The following is a 19,013-nucleotide window of genomic DNA, read 5'->3' on the forward strand; positions in this document are numbered from 1 at the left end:
AGAAATTTTGTCACTGAGACTCTGACGGGAGGCTGCTGCCTTGAGATCCCATCTGTTCTTGCTCTCCCTCTGAAACCAATATGTGAGGAAGATCTTGCGTAGTCACGGGGATCTGCGAGGACGCAAAGTGCCCGGTTCCACCCGGGTAGGTTTGGGACTTAAGAATGTTGCTTCACCACATCGGTCTTCTTTTTTCCGCTTGCTTGAGAGGGGGTCCAGCTGCAGACCTCTACGCTCAGCTCCTCCACACTCAGCTGATGTGTGTTTACATGACTTGGTTTTTATCTGCAGTACTTCTGATTAAGGTTGGGCCCGAGTATTAATCCTCAACACTTACGGTGTTTAGACTGACTATTAATTTTGTAAGATGGAACCCCCACTTCAGTTACAATCAAGAATTACAGTAGACTTGATCGTCTTATTTTGAAAAGGTTGTGCTAAAGGAGGCTAGTTTTGTTAGCATGACAATAGCTTTTCTTTGACTGTTTACCTGAAAAATCAAAGATATATTTATGTTAACAGAGTAACAATTAATGACAGAAAATCAAAGCACAAATTTATTTACATCATGTTACATTCTCATGAATATAATTTCTCCATAAATGCATCGAAGACTTTTTCACAGGTATTTTCAAGAAACTAACAAACTCATGGTTTTCTGTTGTAAAACTATTGAAGTACACTACTGGAGACTACTAGAGTATTTTCCTTCCACCCTTTGTACAGTCACTTTTAATAAAAGTGATTTTAAGCTGATAAAACAAATCAGATTAAAGCTTTTTAAAATGAATAGTCTTTTCCAGTCTTGTTACAGAAACACTCTTCATGGAGTAGCAGGATTTTCATGTTAACTGGACTTTATTTCAGTAAAATAGTCGAGTTGCAGACAGACCAAAAAGTGTCGTCAGCATCACACCGGCTTGGGAAGGCAGGTGGATGATGGAGGCTGAGTGTAAAAGCAAAAGAAGGAAAATGTTATTTATCCTGAAAGTCCAAAGTACAGTAAAATATGTCATTTTCATGATAAACAAAAAGTGTCAGAAAAGTAAGGTAAAAACACACCAAGCAGAGATGGAGCCAATAATCACTTACTGTACTTAAAGAGTAACTAAATCACAAACTATGTTTTTCCTGCTGAAAACAAATGTATTTTGTTATGAAGCTGTGCATTTGATTGATCTTAGTTCAACTCTTGACATTTTAGTTTTAATTTGGCATATTTTGTTGTAAAAATATGAATGACTCTATGGGTTTAAACCCAGCTATTACACTGGACTGTTGCTACTAGCTGAGAAGGAGGTGGATGATGTTTTTGGGCAGCTTTCATCATGAACCAGCACAGTTGGCCTTTCCTATGAAAACTAGCACTTGTTGACTCTGCACTCTCTGGTGAGTAAGTTGGATTGAGCGAATTGTCAGTATTAAGTTGGTATAGATATCTAGTAGCTAGGAGCTAGTGGGCTGCTGTTAGAGAGTGACCAGCCGTGTGGTGTGTCTTAACTGTTTCAAGAGCCCTACACATAATGAAGGCATTTTTTTGAATTTCCTGCCTAGCCTGAAAACCCGAAGAATACGTTGTTCTTTGGATTTTTGTGCTTTACTTCGTTTTTATTTTGGTGAATATTTTTAATGTTTACATTACCGCCTGGTTACTTTCTTAAACTTTACAGAGGGCAAAAGCAAGAAAGTTTAAGAGAAAAAATTAAAACACGTAGCAAAAAGCTGCATTTGGCAGGTTTGAAAGAGGTGTTTTACGTTACATTTTGGTGGAATTTTTTATGTTGCTAAGGGGAACTATCACCTGTATCTGGCAATGCAGAACAGGAAGTTGATGGCAGAGATGCTTCAAAGACCAAACGGGTAACATTTCTCACCCTTGGAAATATTTAGTTTAGCACACTGTAGGACAGTTTAAAGCATTTGAAATGCTGAATGAAAGTTATGCTGGTTTAATTGCTTAGTTAGCACAGGCTAAGTACCTGAGCTAATGTCAGCGACCGCAATTGAAATACAGGTATATAAGCCTAATGATAAATCAATGCTGACAAGTCTCATGTGTGAAGATATTACTTTGAGCATTATCTGCATATTGATATGCCAGCTGTATGGCAAAATGTGTGTATATAGTGTGTGTGTGTGTGTGTGTGTGTGTATATGTATATATATATATAGATTTTTGTTTTGGTCAAGTATAATTTTACATTTGTATACACGTTATACTTTTACTTACATAACAGATATATGTACATTTGCCACCCTATCAAGCTGGCATATCAATATGTTTATCCTATGGTGACATTGATATAGATAGTGACTTCTTACTACATTTGTGTTGAAGAACATCTCAAGAAGACAGAATTGTTTCATCGTCCAACATTAAAAAGAGAGGAGACTCTACTCACTGCTAATGGCAAACATGTGAATCTCTGACATTGTGATGTTGGTCACTGGATTTCTGGCTTCACAAATGTAGGAACCATTTTGTTGGGCAGAGAAGATCAGGACGGATCCATTACTGATAGGGTTGAAGTATTTGTCTAAGTACCAGTGGTATGTACTCTCTGGTTGAGAGACAGCAGAACACCTCAGAGTCACAGAGGAGTTCTCATTAGCTGAATCAGGACCAGAGATGGACACATTCAGAGGGCCAACTGCAGACAGAAGGAGAAACTAGTCAGAAATGAAAACCCTATGATTGCTGGTGCTTATAAACTTTATGTTCCAAATTCAGAAGCTAGAGAATATGAGATTGAGCTAGATCTTTTTTTCAAAGATAGATGATGATGCTAGATATGGTCAGAAATAGCAGTTAGCATATAGGTAACACCTACACTTCACCGCCCTTATATATCTGTATGGTGGGAAGTGTGTTGTGTGAATTGTTTTATGGAAATTCGTATATAATAAGTTTGGATGAAGTCTACAATTTCATTTCGCAGACTCTTTTGTCCAAAGCTGCAGTACATGCAACACAAGCAAGAATTTAGACTGGAGGAAAATCTCTTAGTATGGGTACATGCTCCTCAAACTTCCAATAAAACAAATGTGGTGTACAAAAGGTACATATGCACATTTTTGGGCGTACGTACCTATCATAATCCACGGCAAAATCCTGATGTTCAGAAACTGGAGTGAGCATGGAAATGTGCGGTCTTTCAAGTCAAGTCCTGAGGTGGCATACGTACATTTCTACATAGTTTATGGTTTAAATTCTAAGGATTTATTAGGCACACTACCAAAATAATCCAGTACATTCACACTATTAACCTCTGAGCTGCTGTTGACATGTATCTTACACATTTTTTGTGAGTTACAGTTTTCTATGTTTTTTTTTTTTTTATCAGTCTGTGAGCTAGGATCTCCTACAGGTGGTCAGCTGACCTCTGAGTAACAGACACTTAATGCTGAACACTTTAACGCTTTCAGTCCAGCCATCATTAGCAGCCACACACACACACACTCCAACAGACTGGTGCGGTGTGTGCGGGAGGCAGTGGGGTTGGCGATTGACGTATTGAGAAAAGGACTTCTCTAATAGAGATTTTAATACCAAAGCGTTTTACACTGAGTCACATTTAGCTGTTACACCTTCACAGCCTGTTTGATGATCAGATGGAGAACATTAAGCCTGATGTGCACGATCAGAACGTCATATTTTGCGATTATTATTATTATTATTTAAAGGCCCATGCCTATATCGATTTTTTTTTTTTTTTTTTTTTTTTTTTTTTTTTTTTTTAATCAGCCGATATCTAAAGCTAATTTTGAAAGCCGATATTTGAGGCTGATAGTTTTTTTTAAAGCACATTGATTATGAAAGACACTCATATGATATAAATTTATATATTAAAAATTAAATTAAATACACCAATAGAACTCTTAACATTTATCGAACTTTAAATATACCCGTACACAACCAAGTAAAACAAAAAGTACAGGATGGGTAAGTAGCAGTAAAGCACGACAACAATATACAATGTACAAGTAGTCGGTTTAAACTAAATGCCTTGTTTTAGGTAGAACCACTCACTCTTTTCCTCTGTTCACAGCCACCACCATTATACCTAACTTCACTCACCATATGCACAACTACAACTTCACATCTCACTCTCACTTTAAAATAATCAGCTCTTCCTCACCCTTTCCATTTCCTACCTTGAGTTTGAGTCTCTACTCCCTGTTCCCTTCCCCCTCCCCTAGGTGTAACACTGCCTCCCTTTTGATATCCTCCCTATAATAAAGTGTTTCTTATCTTTCTTAGGGAGGACTGGTGATGGTCAAAAAAAATTATTATTTTTTGGACCAATGGCCGATCTTGAAAAAAGTCCATATATCAGTTGACCTCTATTATTATTATTATTATTAGTAGTAGTAGTAGTAGTAGTAGTAGTAATATAGCATTTTCCATTACTGTCGGCCTAATAATGTTTAAAAATATCTTTTCTTTCCTCTGTTACTGGTGTTAAAAGTGCAGCCTTTTCTTGTCAAGCTGAGGGGAATCCCCAGTGCTGATCTCATTTAAATATTATTTGCATGTAAATTTGGACGTGGACATATGTGCGCTCACATCTACACTGATTTAGATGTTCAAAGGATTTGTGCGTGGATCCAGTCCTACGCACAGATTTAAACATCTGAATTTTCACGAGCGTACGCCTGTTTCTGGATTGAGACGTACGCTTTTTTCACACCATTTTTCACGCAAGTCCTTGTACATGAGGCCCCCGGAGGACGTACTCAGAATGAGAAGACAAAATTATGTCATTGTTCAACATAAAAAAAGGAGACTACTCACTGGCAATGGTAAACATGTGAGTCTCTGACTTTGTGATGTTGGTCACCGGATTTCTCGCTTCACAAATGTAAGAACCTTTGTGTTGGTCAGTTGCAGTGAAGGTCAGGACGGATTCATTACTGATAGGGTTGGAGTTGTTGTCTAAGTACCAGTGGTATGTACTTTCTGGTCGAGAGATGGCAGAACAATTCAGAGTTACAGAGGAGTTCTCATTAACTGATTTAGGACCAGAGATGGACACATCCAGAGGGCCGTCTGCAGACAGAAGGAGAAACTAATTAGAAATAAAAAGCCTATGATTGTTTGTGCTTGTAGAATATGAGATTGAGCTAGATTTTTATTCAAGAGACAAAAGATGATGCTAGATATGGTCAGTGGTAGCAGTTTGCATATACTGTAGGTAACACCGACAACGGATGGGTGTTGTGTGAAATGTTTTATGCTTTTATGGAAATTTGTATGGTAAGTTTGTATACATTCTACATATCAACTATTTCATTTAGCATATGCATTCATCCAAAGTTATGTACAACACAAGCGAGAATTTAGACGGGAGGCAAAAATGACAACATAACAGAAACATATTTAGTTGTCAGTGTTGTGAATAAACTCCAGATTTTGAAGTTCAAACTTACAGCTGACATTGAGATATACAGGCTGACTGGCTTCATGGTTGAGACCATTGGACACGTTGCAGATGTAGGACCCCCCATCAAAGCGGGTCACGTTATTTATGGTGAGATTAACATTACCGTCACTGAGTTCTACATTTCCACCTGCTGTGATCATGGAGTCGTCCTTCAGCCATTTATAAGACAGAGATGTGCCTTTGGACACGGAGCACATCAAAACTGCTGTGTCACTGTGCTCTACCAGGTCTATGGCATTTGCCCGCAGGCTTACGTTTGACACCGGCACTGTGTGGGGGAAAAAGGAAGTTACAGTTAAGAAATACATCGTAGACTTTCTTTTCCAGAAAGGGTGAAAATGTTGCTATAAAGCTGTGCACTGAGAATTAAAGATAAAAAAACAAATCCTGATGATCTCAACTCTACATTGTACTTGGTGGTAGGGCTGCTCAATTATAGAAAAAATTATAATCACGATTATTTTAATCATGATTGAAATCACGATTATGCAAATGATTATTTGTCAACCAAAAAGTTATTTATTTTTTGTTAAAAAAAAAACATAAAATATATTCTTTAAACAAAAATAAAATCCTTCAAACACTAAAATCAAGTATGTTCACTTTTGCACAAAACAAAACACTTCTTGCACGTGATGTGTCTTTGATCTAGGTCTTCATCATCAAACCCAATGTGTTCCCATATGTTAATGTTTACCAAGTATTTGCATTTCTCCTGCCATGTTTCAATACCACTAGCAACAACGTCCCTCATGTTGGCCTGTAGGCTAGCTTTGGCTTTGAGAGGGGATGGGCGGAGGGGAGGAGCTTGCATGTGCATGGATTAAACAACTCAGAGTAGGGCTGGGCGATATGGCCTTTTATAAATACCGCGATATTTTTAGGCCATGTCACGATACACGATATATATCTCGATATTTTGCATTACCCTTGAATTAACACTTTGATGCACAAAATCACACCAGTATGATGATTCTATATGTCTACATTAAAACATTCTTGATCATACTGCATTAATATATGCCAATTTTAAACTTTCATGCAAAAAAGGGGATATCACAACTAAGTCAAAGTTGACATAACTGTATTCATTAAACAGTGAGTGGCTCAAACATAAAATTGTCAACAGAAAGTGCACGTTCTGTGCAAAATTGTCACAGAGACATTTCAAAACAAGACATTAGTGCAGGATGCAACTCACATGGCATTTCAAAACACAAAATTAAAGTGCACTTTTTGTACATAATGCCACTACAATATTTTAAAACAAATAGTGCCCTTTTGTGCATGTTGTCATTAAGATGACATTTCCAAAAAAATAAAATAAAAAAAAAATAAAAAAATCAAAAATCAAAAATCAAAAAAAAAAAAAAAAAAAGAAAGCGAGGTAAACGGTATGGTCATTTTCAACACCGCACAGACTACAAGCTGCGATATATCGAGTATATTCGATATATCGCCCAGCCCTAACTCAGAGTTAGAAATAATGTGTGCGCCAAGCTTTTAATTATTTGTAGATGTCCAAAACAGTAGGTTTGTTTTATTCAACAAATGAAACACGTTTTATAATTTTTATAAATACATAATTATTTTTTATTTATTTATTTTTTTAGTAATCGTTTTTCTCGATTATGTTATTTTTGTCATCGTTGGGTATAAGAATCGTAATCGAATTTCGATTAATTGAGCAGCCCTACTTGGTGGTTTGTCTTAGTGTTACAAGTTATAAAAAGCAGCATGGTCAGCCTCCACCTGTATGAAAGTTTGATTAATAATGAGGCAACAATGGTTATTTGTTCTGCTCTGATAACATTGTTAGTGTGCTGGGCCTGCTGGCTCCATTATGTTGAACGAAGAAAGAATGTATGCTTGTCAGTGTGAATTTGCACAAGAGATAAAACCCAGGTTGGGTAAATAATATGGATCTTTGCATGATGAAAAATTACAGCCAGAATTAAAACAACTGACCACTGATAATACATAGGTGTGGAATCAGTGGTGTTAGTGACACTGAAGTGCAGTGGATGGACTTTTGGACTCATAGCCTGAATATCAAGTGTTTGATTCTGTATGAGTGGGATTTAAAATGATTTATGCAAATGATCTTGTTTCCTTATCAAACAATCATGAAAGATCAGGCAGAACAGCAGTGGATGAAATCACTACTTTGTCCTCCCATGTCAGTAAAGGCTTAAGCCTAGGGTTACAGATGAATGTTCCTGAGCGTTAAACAGATATCGAAATATATATGCACTTATGACCAATGGATAACTTTAACTTTAACTTTATTATTTGTTAGCCCCTTGGTAACAGTGGCTAAAAAGTCATCTGCTAGAGTAATCATTAATAAGCAGTATTGTTGAATATTGTTTGATAATCTGTTTGGTTTTAGGAAGCATCTTACAAATAGGAGGACATAATGTTAAATAGGGATAAGCAAGGGTGATAGATCAAAAAGGCATCCCGTACCTTGGACGGATAGGGTTAAATCACCACGATGATTAGGTATCCCATAGAATAAATACTGTCCAGAATCCTTTAATGTCACAGACCTTAAGGTCAGTGATGATGTGCCTGGATTGTATTCTGCCCTGGCGTTCCATGGATCAAAAATCTGAGCAGTTCCACCAGATATCAACACGATTAGTAACGTGCCATTGAACATCCAGACGCCCTCGGAGACAGTGGTGTCTCTGTGAAATGTTACGTCGTGGCCCACTGGTACTGGGTTTTCAGATGCTATCAGGACCTGGCTACTGGAACGGTCTGGTGAAAGAATTCAAAATTATATTAAAGACTTATTATTATTTATACAGCAAGAAAGGCCTGCGTGTGTGTGTACGTCTGCGTGTGTTTGTGGAGCGAATTTCTCCCCGACGCGGTGTGTGTACATCCGTTATTTTGGAGTAATTTGGTGTTGCAAAACGTTCCTTTTAGATTTAAGAATATGGCTCCCTCTCGGCATTAAGCACGGTACTTCCGGTTTGGTATCTAGCGTGTGTCACAGTTTGTTTGGGTTTAAAAAAGGTCAATATTAAAAACTTCTTTTGTACTGCTAAAAGTTATTTAGGTAAATATTTCATGCTTAATGAAAATTTACCTAATGCACACCCTGGGTATACATGCTGAACGCACACAGAGCCATCTAGAAAGAGAGTTGCGACAACGGAATTTCCCGGAAGTTGTTGACGGCCAATAGCCGACCATGTCACAAACTATCTGGTTCTTCAGACAGAGGAATATAACTTTTTTGTGAGCAGATGAGTCCAAAACACGGTTCCACAATGATTATCGCTTGTTCTGCGCAAGAGTGAGTGTTTCTTCTTCTATTATTCTATGTGTTAAGATGCTTGCAGCTAGCAGCTATAATGTAAACAGTAGACAGAGGGTTGGTCGCACGCATTTCAACCTGATGTGAGGAGTGGGTGCACGCGTGTGGCTGATGCGTGTGCGTGCACTAAGAAATGTTAAATGATAAATACTTTTATTTGTACAAATTTGTCTTTTATCAGATTCTACGCAAACCGCCACATTGGTACAAGCTTTCTTTATCAATTCATCATGTGCATGTCCCTTAGAATTAAACCAGATAAATTGCACACGCTATTGTACTTTGCACTCGCAAATATGTTTGTACACTTTTTTGTACATCCAATCTTCAAACATACTCATTTGACAATGATTGACTACTTAAGCTCCCACATGAATACATATTTCCGACCGGCACTGTACTAGTACAATTAAAGCATAAAAGCAAAGTTGTCTGAACATTGAATCAATGTTGGTAGAGGTACATATCTTGAAAAAATGTCAACATTACCTAAAAGAGTTGTTATAAGCATGGTGAGGACCAGCACAAAGGACGACTCCATTCTGCCTTTCAGCTTCTCTTCTGTTGGAAACTTTTCCCTTCTATCTCTGACTGTGACTATAATACATTAAAATATGACAATGTGTGGTTACAGCATTTTATTAAGCAAATATTTGTTCTACAACACTCCTGCTTTGTGTTCTTATGATGCAAATGTTGGCCCCTCCAAAAGCACTTGAAATAGCCAGAAAATAGCCAAAAAAAAAGTTGCCCAGTTGCCAAATAGATACTGGTATACTAATGTTTTATTAATTACTGTAAGCTTTTAATTCACTTTACAGGATTGAGAAAGAAGTTTAAAACTAGCTCCTGGAAGCTAAGTGAGACGAAATTATATAAAATGTCATGTGGAAAAAAAGACATGAGAGCTATTTTTTATATGTATCATCCACAGGGACCTGTGTTCATAAACAGGTTGTTTTGTCCTACATATGTGTCTGAAAGCCACTTTTTTAACTATTTGTTCAGATCTCTTTGTTTATTAAGTCTGCATCATGTGCTTCAGTTTTATTTTGCCAGTGCAGTCTCACATTATTGATGATTGTTTCGTGCTTTGTCACATGATGAAATCTTCTTCTGTATTAGTCAGCTGGAGTTATATAAGTAATCTGCAGTCTGGAAATCCCCACCGCCCCCGTCTGTGATGTGTATCTATTGCAGCAAGGACTCAGGAGATCTCACGCAATTCACGCGCAATCGTGCGATATAGCATGTCGTGGTCAATACAAAGAGAACCACAAAGCCATACAAACAAATCATTGTGTTCTTTGAGAGGAGTAGAAGGAAATTGACTTGGTCCTGACCTGAATATTTTCCGCTTTTGTTATTAAGACAGGAGGTATGTGGAATAACGCAGACTGGGGTCACTGCACAAATGGTGCCCGTTCTGAAATATTTCCTTAGGTGAACTGTACGTCAGAACTTTGGATGCTTTGACTAACTGGTATTGTTTTTCCCTCCACTTGTGTTTGTGTGTGCGTGTGTGTTTTGGTGCTGTAATAAGAAAATAAACACACGCAGCACTTAAAGGAATTGTTCGTTTATTTGCTGCTTTGTTGTGTGTACTGAGCTATGAATCATAAAAGTTATGACGTAGTACCTGAAGACGTTTACTGTAAATGTTGTATTTGGTATACCTATGGTGTATTATTTAATGTATTAAGACTGAAAGAACAATTTTAGGGTTAATAATCCTAGCAAGTTCATTTCATCTTCTTTTTTTAAAATATAAGTTAAGGTTTCGTATATTCAGACAAGTTTTTCCAGGAAATTTTATCTTCTGACATGTTTGAACTGTCAACTGCCAGTCTTCTTCTTCTTTTGTGCAGTTTTATGGTGGGTGGCAACAAGCAAGGAGCATTATCGCCCAAACTGCCAGTCTTTTTCAGAGGTGATTGCTTTGATGTATACCCTACGAGTTCTCTCGTAAGGAAAGCATCAAAGCATCTTCTGATGGCTTTTGTTTGTCATTTTGAGTTCAGCCTGAGAGAACTCTCAGGTTAGCCACGCCTAGAAAGAACTCATAAGGACGTTTGAAAACCAAATATTAACAGTAACAGTTACCATTATTCCTGAGTCCAATAGAAACTAACATATAATTGCATATAATTCATCTTGAAAAAAGAAAATGTAAAGTTAAATGTAATTAGCAATAATTATTAGGGATGTCCCTATACAACTTTTTCAGTTCCGATTCGATACCGATATTGCAGCCCTTAGTATTGGCCAATACCGATATGGAATCGATACGATTTCAACACGAATCATACATGCTTTTATTACTTATTTGTAGTGTAGAATGATCAAGTGATGTTACTCAAACAGAGAACAATAGTCAGCAACAGTAGGTATGAGAAAAACTGACCCATTTATTATTAACCAATTGGTTATATACATTTTAACCTTCAACATAATGTTTACAGTATTCTGCAATTGAATAAAATAAATGAAAAAGAAATTATTATATCGGAGATTTTAGATGCAGTCCGATAAAATCCGATATTCGTTTTCTGGCTGATCTGATATCAATATATATATATATATATATATATATATATATATATATTTTTTTTTTTTTTTTTTTTTTTTGTAAAATTAATTAAAACTGTGGCTGTTCTTGGCAACCCAGAAAAAGGAGCAAGCAGCTTGGAAAATGGATGGATGAACTTTGCATGTTTTCAAACAAGTAGAAACAAAGCAGCTAGTTGAACATTCATTTACACTGTAGGGTAGATTGATTAAAGCTGTGAATGTCCTACTGTGTAGACACAGTTACATGTCTTTTAACAAATACATACCTCTTATGTAATGTTAATGATGTCAAGATGCACATTTAATGAATTTGTCTTGGTGTAAACCATTTGAAATATTTTGATTTAATTTCATTGGTTAAATTAAAAGCAAACTAAAAAAAACCATAAACAGCAGATAATATTGTTGGCTAAAAGTTCCTCTTGGAGCCCGTAGTTTGTTCTGTGATTTTCTTATCTTTGCTTTTTGTTCAGTTTCCTTGAGGGTACAATAAAGATTAATGAGTGAAAAACCCACCTGTGCTTTAACAGTGATGTCTGAGTTCACATTAGTCACAGTAACATTGAAACCTATTGTCACCATCAGTGAAACCCAGAGTCTAGTCAGAGGAGCTGACCTAAGAGAAGAGTTGTTCTGCTGTTGGGGGAAACAGCGCCCTCTATTGATGAGATAGCAAAATACATAATTGATTCTGAATGTCATCACCACAGGTCAGAAACCAGAACGTTACTACTGATAGTCGAGAATACTTATTGATTATTCATATACTTGTATTTAGACACCTTTTTTGGGAGTTTTAATTAATTTTTTGAATATAAAAAATATACGAAAGAAACCATCCATCCATCCATCTTCTGCCGCCTATCCGTGGTCGGGTCGCGTGGCAGCATCCTTAGCAGCAAAAACAGAATTGGTGACAAAGGGCAGCCCAGGCAGAGTCCAGCCCTCTGTGGAAACGACTTACTCCCAGCAAAGCGAAACTGATGGCCCATATCAGGGTCGGATACCCTATACTCCCGGAGAACCCTCAACAGGAATCCCCTCAAGGACCTTCTGAGGGTGTAGAGCCAGTCCACAGTTCCGTAACCAGGAAAAAAACATCATTGCCCTTGATCTGAGGTTCGACTATCCGGCCGACACTTCTCTCCATACCCCTAAATACATCTTACCAAGGAGGCTGAGTGTGATCCCTCTATAGTTTTAACTCACCCTCCCATCCCCCTTCTTAAAAAGAGGGACCACCACCCAGGTCTGCCAATCCAGAGGCACTGCCCTTGATATCCACACAATGCTGCAGAGTCGTGTCAACCATGACAGCCCAACAACATCCAGGGCCTTGAGGAATTTTCGGCGGATCTCATCCACCCCTGCGGCCCTGCCACCGAGCAGCTTTTTAACCACCATGGCAACCTCAGCCCTAGAGATGAAAGAGACCAAAGTTACCAAAACAGCTGAAATACTATGATAACTTAAGAGAAATTGCATAAATTAATTCAACATTTTAGCAAAAGTTACAAAAATCTCAAATATTTCTTGAGAAAGTTTTCAAAACATCCTCAGGGAGAATCTGTGAATTTATTCAGATTTTAAAAACTCCGAAGCAGCTACTTACTTGTGTTTTCATACATTTTATGACATAATCAAACTTCGACTCCTAATTAGCGATGCTGGTGAAGGTATTTAACCTGTTAAGGATCATGACCCTGCACTTCACTTTTACTGTAATATTTTAGTAATGCCAACAGCTGGATGGAGCAAAGGTTCATTTAGGTAATTTGTAAATTTATTTGGGATTGTTACAAAAAAAATGTTTTTAAATCCTTCTAAAAGCTGTTTTTCACAAAGTTGTAATCCACCCACCAGCTAGGAATGTGCGATAATTCATCGTTTATGGTTTGTCGTCAAAAACATTCTCACCGGTAAGAATATGTCATCCCACGATATTAACGATAAATACCCATGTCGGAAATTAGTGAGGGCCACATTTATTCCTCAGTTTAGCCAAAAATGTCCCAAAAAAAACATGTTTGTTGTCAACAACTTATTATTTTCTAGAGCGGAACGCTGTTTATGGAGCCTCCATGGTGTGCACTGCCCCCCGCACACACCGCTGCCTATGTGTTTGAAGTGCTCGTCACTGCTACCTGAAGCTGCCGTGCTGCGATACATCATGGACCGCTACCTGGTTAAAACCAGATGACCACCCAACAAAATAACGGAGTAGTGATGTGTCAGATGCGAACGAAACAGCTCTGCGACGTGAACGACTGGAGCCCACTCCTGATTGGGAGCTGCTTTGTTTTTTTTCTCTTTGATTGGTCAATTTGTGTGTGTCGTCTCTGTGTGCGCTGAGCAAAGGGAGGAGGGGCGGAGTTACACACACAGCAAGCACACCAACAGGATGGAGGGAGACGAGAGAGATAGAGAGCAGGGACCACAGCGCAAACGAACTGGAAAGTTGAGGAGCCGCTTTTCCGGAGAAGTGCAGGCTTCAGTTTACCCATGTGATGATGTCACGGAGACTGCATTGTAGCGACATCAGTCCCCTCAGAGCGAATCTTCTCCAAAACAGGGCAGATAAATACAAAGAGAAGAAACAGGATCAACCCTTCAAAGCTCAGGCACTTGGTTTTTCTCAATGCCAATTTTCATTGAAGGAGAAAACTGTTAACTTTTTGTTTTACACATTTTAATTACATTTTGTTGTGTGATTCTGTAAGCTTCTGGATGTTGTTTCACGTTAAATCTAACCAGATTTAGCCTTCAAAACACTTTCAAATATCATCCTGTTTGTTGCATTACTGTTTTTGCTTTTCCCCAATGTCTAAAAAAGCAAAAGGCACCAGTAGTGGTACTTTCACATTAGTGGAATGGGGTTCAACTCGTTATGGTGTCCTTGCTAAAGGCCAAAATATATGAAAACACAACAGTTTTCACTCTACACATTTCACAACAATCCTAAATGTCCCTGATGTCCCACCTTCAAGCACAACCTCATTTGGCCATCCATGAAACAGCCACTTAACCTCTCACTTTTCTACAGCAATACTTACTTTCTACGGGCGCTGCAACAGTAAAGTTAATTAAAGAAAACATGCCTTTATTTAGATAACAAGGCTGGGTTGGTTGTTTGTTGTTTGAGTTTATATTAATGGTATGGTGTTGCTGATTTGTTTTTGTGTTATGTAGTGTGTCAGCCTGAAGCAGCCACAGTGTGTCACTGTTTCTCTGTAGATTCAAGCTGAATTTGAGTCAGAACTCCATGTTGGTTTTTCTTCCTTTGAGTTTAGCCAAATGTTGACGTTTCCCTCCGTTTTAATATTTGAGGGTTTTTAAAGAGCAATTAAACCCCTGCTTTCTCTTGACTTGTCACTAGGAGGGAAATTCAAAAAATTCCTTGATTATTAGGTCTGGCTATAGCCAGGTACCTCATGATACGATACTGTCACGATATTTTGCCCACAATAATGATAATTTCACAATGCAGCAATTATCTGCGATAATCGATATATTGCAAAAAATTTCATCCACGATACATTATGATCTGTGTCAATTCAGAGTTTATTGACTATTGAGGTCCCACTCAAAAAAAGGATAATTAAATCTCAATGTGACTTACCTGGTTAAATAAAGGATAAATGAAAACAAAAAAATTTGCTCCAAATTTAATATTTGTTCAGGCCAATCAGTAACAGGAGTTAGAAATTAGGACAAAGGTTTTTGTTACAATCAATCAACACTAGAGAGCGCTGCCTTCCTAGACTAGGTCAGGTATATCTGTGGCTCCTCCTCCTCAGGTAATGACTGACATGATTGTTTACTCAGAGCGTCATGGAAACTGTTTCATGTTTGCATTTAAGTCTAAACTCTTTTATCCAGAGTGTAATCTTGGATTTTACTCTGATCAACTAAATGAGTCCATTCTGGTTACGTTTTGTTTTTTAATTAATAACTAAACATATTAAAATAGCAGGTTTTGTGTCTTTGAAAATGAAAACATGAAATGTTATCACCAGAGGTACACATTCCCAGCAGTTGTAAAGTGAATAAATAATGGTCAATAAATCTTGTCTAAAGGTTCTTCTTTGATGGGAGCAAACATTCAGTCAGAAACTAACCTTTGGAAAATGTCCTTTTTAATAGATTTTGTGAAGATATTACAAAAACATTTGTCATACAACAAAATCCACCATTTAGTGGCACATTAGATATACCTTAATTTTGGATTTGTGTGTTGTTGCCATGATCATCATGAGTTCCCAGAACAGAATGCTTCATCACACTGGACTTTGATTTTATAGTCGCAACATGAAATCAACATTATTGTTCTCGGTTATAGATTCATCAGTTCTTATCTAATCCCATTAGTCTGACTTACTACAAGATGTAATGTCTATTTTCCAGCTGCTTTTAAGATTACATTTGCTGATTTAAATTTTTGAATGTTTGAAATATACGCACTAAACAGCAAAGAACACACCAGAGCAGTGTGTTTGTGTGTTGTTCTTCTTTTTTTTTTTTTTTTTTTACAAAAGCATTTCTTCTTTCTTAGTTTTATAGACGGTGTAAAGAGGTTAAAGATATAAAAGTAGTTGAACATTAAACAGACATTTATAGGCTGGTATCACCCAGATAGCACGCATACGTCTCGCTAATGTCACTCAGATCGTGCGTCGACGTTCTACTCCTAATGCGTCAGTGATACTCGGTGACACCACTTGGAGAACTGTAAAATGTCACTTCCGTGAAGCTGTTTTTGTGCTGGGGCTCTTTTGGCTATGCTGCTGAAAATACATTTATGATCATGAACTGTCTTTCTCTTTATTTTGTCCACACATAATAAGCTATTTAGTGGTAGTATATTGTTTTTTTGTGATATTGCTATATTCCTATCAGATTTAAGTAAATACTCAACTATGGATATGGAGATATTTATACTAATTGAATGATCCGAGCTAAATAAAGGTTAATATAAGCTGAAGAGAGGCCGCGCTGAGCGTCTTTAATCCATCGTCCAAACATTGGCCAAACGCCGATGTCTCTGCAACGTCTGCCCAATGAGCAAACGCTCTCCATAATACGTCTCGCCGATGCAACTTTATTCATCATGCCGACGTTGGCGAGATGTATGTGTGCTATCTGGGCAGGTAGAACACGAAGTAAATTATGAACATTGTTCAACAAAAGTAATGGCAGATAAAATGAACTCGTAAAAATAGATTAGAAAATGTAAAATGATTACACTATTAATAGATAATTGGAACGACAAAAGTTCAGCTGATACAACATTTAACTTCAACACATGAACACACACACACACTGTAAATTTGTAAATATCCATTCCTCACCTATTGTCTCATTGTACTGTGTATGTACTGCATTATCTCTGTGTATCATGTATATACAGTATATATATATTGTTTTTGTCATGTCTTGTATGTTTCAATATAAAATTAAAAAAAAGATATTTGGTGGCAGTGTTTTGATAACAAAATATTACGGTATATCGTTGTATCGATATTTTGGCACACCTCTATTGATTATGGGCGGGGCTCCTGGAGCAGTTAAGACACGCCCAGTCTATACTATAAAATCTCCAATGAACAATCTATGCTATGCTAACTAGCTACTCATTACTCAATAATCCTCTATATTCACTCTTCTCTCAATCCAACCTACTCACCACAGATTGGAGAGCCCACAGGTGCTAGTTTTTATAACGGGGCAGGGCTAACAGTGCTTGTTTGTGATGCAAGGTGGTCCTAAAACATCACATGATCTTGTTCTTAACAAAAAGCAAAAATCAATTGTAATAGCCGGGTTTCAACCCATAGAGGGCAGTCACTCTGACATTTTACAACGTAGGGCCCGTCCCAATACTCGCACTTGCACCCTTGCGCCCCTCATTTGCGCAGTCCTGATGAGGGCGCGAGTGCGCAGGGTGTCCCAATTCTCTAGAGTGGTCTTTTGCCCCGCCCCCTATGCACCCTTGATCCACACTTTGCCGAAGCCTGCATCCAAGTGGACTTCGGCGAAGCATATTACCCATAATTCTTTGCAGTATAGAGGTTTTGCACCGATGTCACTGAATTCACGTGGGTTTTGTTTATCCTTCTCCGGGCCCTGTGCCGAAAAAAATTTTGCTTTTAAGTGTAAGTATTGAAATATTTTAACTTTTCTTATGCTGTATATGTGTAAATACAATCAAGGTTTGCTATGTTACTTAGAAAGTAGCATAAATATCTGATGAAGCAATACGGTGATTTATGCACTGGTATTTACGGATATTCTATGCTGACAATTTCATACATTTTTTTTGTGCAATAACATCCAATTTAAACTTTACACTTGTACAATGAACTTAGGATGTATAAAAACTAAACTATAAAAACATAACTTACCAGATACCAGTTAGTTAGCCACTCTACATTTAAAATTGAAATTATACAGCTACCTCAAATAAATTACTAATAACCAATATATATTTCTTTTAACATGTGTAGATCAACTCATATTAACTACTTGGTTTTTTTCCTGTCGAAATGACCTTCAGTTTTATTTGGTGTACTTGTAAAACTTTCTGAAACTGTAATAAAGGCTTTTTCTATTTTTGCAAATGAAGAGTGCCAGGACTATATCTTTTTATGACGTTTAAGCTGCAGTTTTTGGCTGAAATTGTACACTTTTTTTTGTTGTTGCTCAAAAGTTTCCTATTATGTACAATTTTTTATTGAATATTGAGATTTTCCTGATTCCTCTGCTTGATGGAATGTTTACAAATCTTAAATGAAATATGCAAATGCATCTTTATTTGTGGCATTAAAAATACAACAATTGGGCATTAAAGCCTTAAATCTGACTCGCTGCTACCTGGAGAAACTCTATACAATTATTTGTACAATGAGATAAACTGTGAATGATAATTGTTCAGTATGATCATTTAATCTAATAAAGAAACTGAACAGAATATGCATCCCTATTCAATTTACATTTTACTCATGAAATCGATCTAAGAGTTGTCACGATTTTAAAATTTCACACTTGAATGGCATAACATTCTAATCACAAAACTAAATATACAGTAATCATGTTCAGAGAGGTGTGCATGTAAAATAGTGAAGCAGAAACCTGGGCAGAATGTCGCAGATATGACTCAACGAACACGTGTTTTATTTGTTTATTGGATTATGTTAGGGTTATAATCTCAGTACGAAGGTAAACTCAGTACGTGACACTGGGCCTAAATATGCTAAATTAAAATGTTTTGACTAAAATGATGAGAGTTGGACCAAGATCAAATCAACAGCAACACTTCATAACCAAATACATCTGTCATACCAAAAACAAGTGGTTTTGGGGTTTAGTTACTCTTTTATGAGAACACTTGTAAACAAGGTCCCACTCAAACAAAAGAATAATTAAATCAATGTGACTTACCTGGTTAAATAAAGGATTAACAAATAAATGGAAACAAAAAAATATGCTTCAAGTGATATATTTGTTCAGGCCAATCAGTAACAGGAGTTAGAAATTAGGATAAAGGTTTTTGTTACAATCAATCAACACTAGAGAGCGCTGCCTTCCTAGACTAGGTCAGGTATATCTGTGGCTCCTCCTCCTCAGGTAATGAATGACATGATTGTTTACTCAGAGCCTCATGCAAACAT

General features: G+C 37.2%; 1 protein-coding gene across 2 annotated transcripts; it reads right to left on the reverse strand.

Annotated features, from left to right (window-relative positions):
• Positions 1 to 714: 714 nt before the first annotated feature.
• LOC114477757 (carcinoembryonic antigen-related cell adhesion molecule 5-like) lies at positions 715 to 9,367 on the reverse strand. 2 transcript variants are annotated; one of them, XM_028470311.1, is made up of 6 exons: positions 9,265 to 9,367; positions 7,914 to 8,210; positions 5,431 to 5,712; positions 4,796 to 5,050; positions 2,403 to 2,651; positions 715 to 946 (listed from the first exon to the last, which is right to left on the reverse strand). In XM_028470311.1, the coding sequence occupies exons 1-6, from the start codon at positions 9,314 to 9,316 to the stop codon at positions 864 to 866; spliced, it is 1,218 nt and encodes a 405-aa protein (XP_028326112.1). In that variant the 5' UTR covers positions 9,317 to 9,367; the 3' UTR covers positions 715 to 863. The 2 variants fall into 2 exon arrangements, with proteins under 2 accessions (XP_028326112.1, XP_028326113.1); XM_028470312.1 differs by lacking the exon at positions 2,403 to 2,651.
• Positions 9,368 to 19,013: the final 9,646 nt, after the last annotated feature.

The sequence above is a fragment of the Gouania willdenowi genome, chromosome 16 (genome assembly GCF_900634775.1).
Source record: "Gouania willdenowi chromosome 16, fGouWil2.1, whole genome shotgun sequence".
Classification (NCBI taxonomy): domain Eukaryota; kingdom Metazoa; phylum Chordata; class Actinopteri; order Blenniiformes; family Gobiesocidae; genus Gouania; species Gouania willdenowi.

What these genes read in the sequence shown, in the direction of transcription:
- LOC114477757 (XM_028470311.1), bottom strand. Translation starts at nt 9,316, where the DNA reads ATGGAGTCGTCCTTTGTGCTGGTCCTCACCATGCTTATAACAACTCTT. An exon ending in TGTATATCTCAATGTCAGCT is followed by an intron (nt 5,051 to 5,430) that starts GTAAGTTTGAAC and finishes TTCTGTCTGCAG; the next exon opens with ACGGCCCTCTGGATGTGTCC. An exon ending in TCACATGTTTACCATTGCCA is followed by an intron (nt 2,652 to 4,795) that starts GTGAGTAGTCTC and finishes TTCTGTCTGCAG; the next exon opens with TTGGCCCTCTGAATGTGTCC.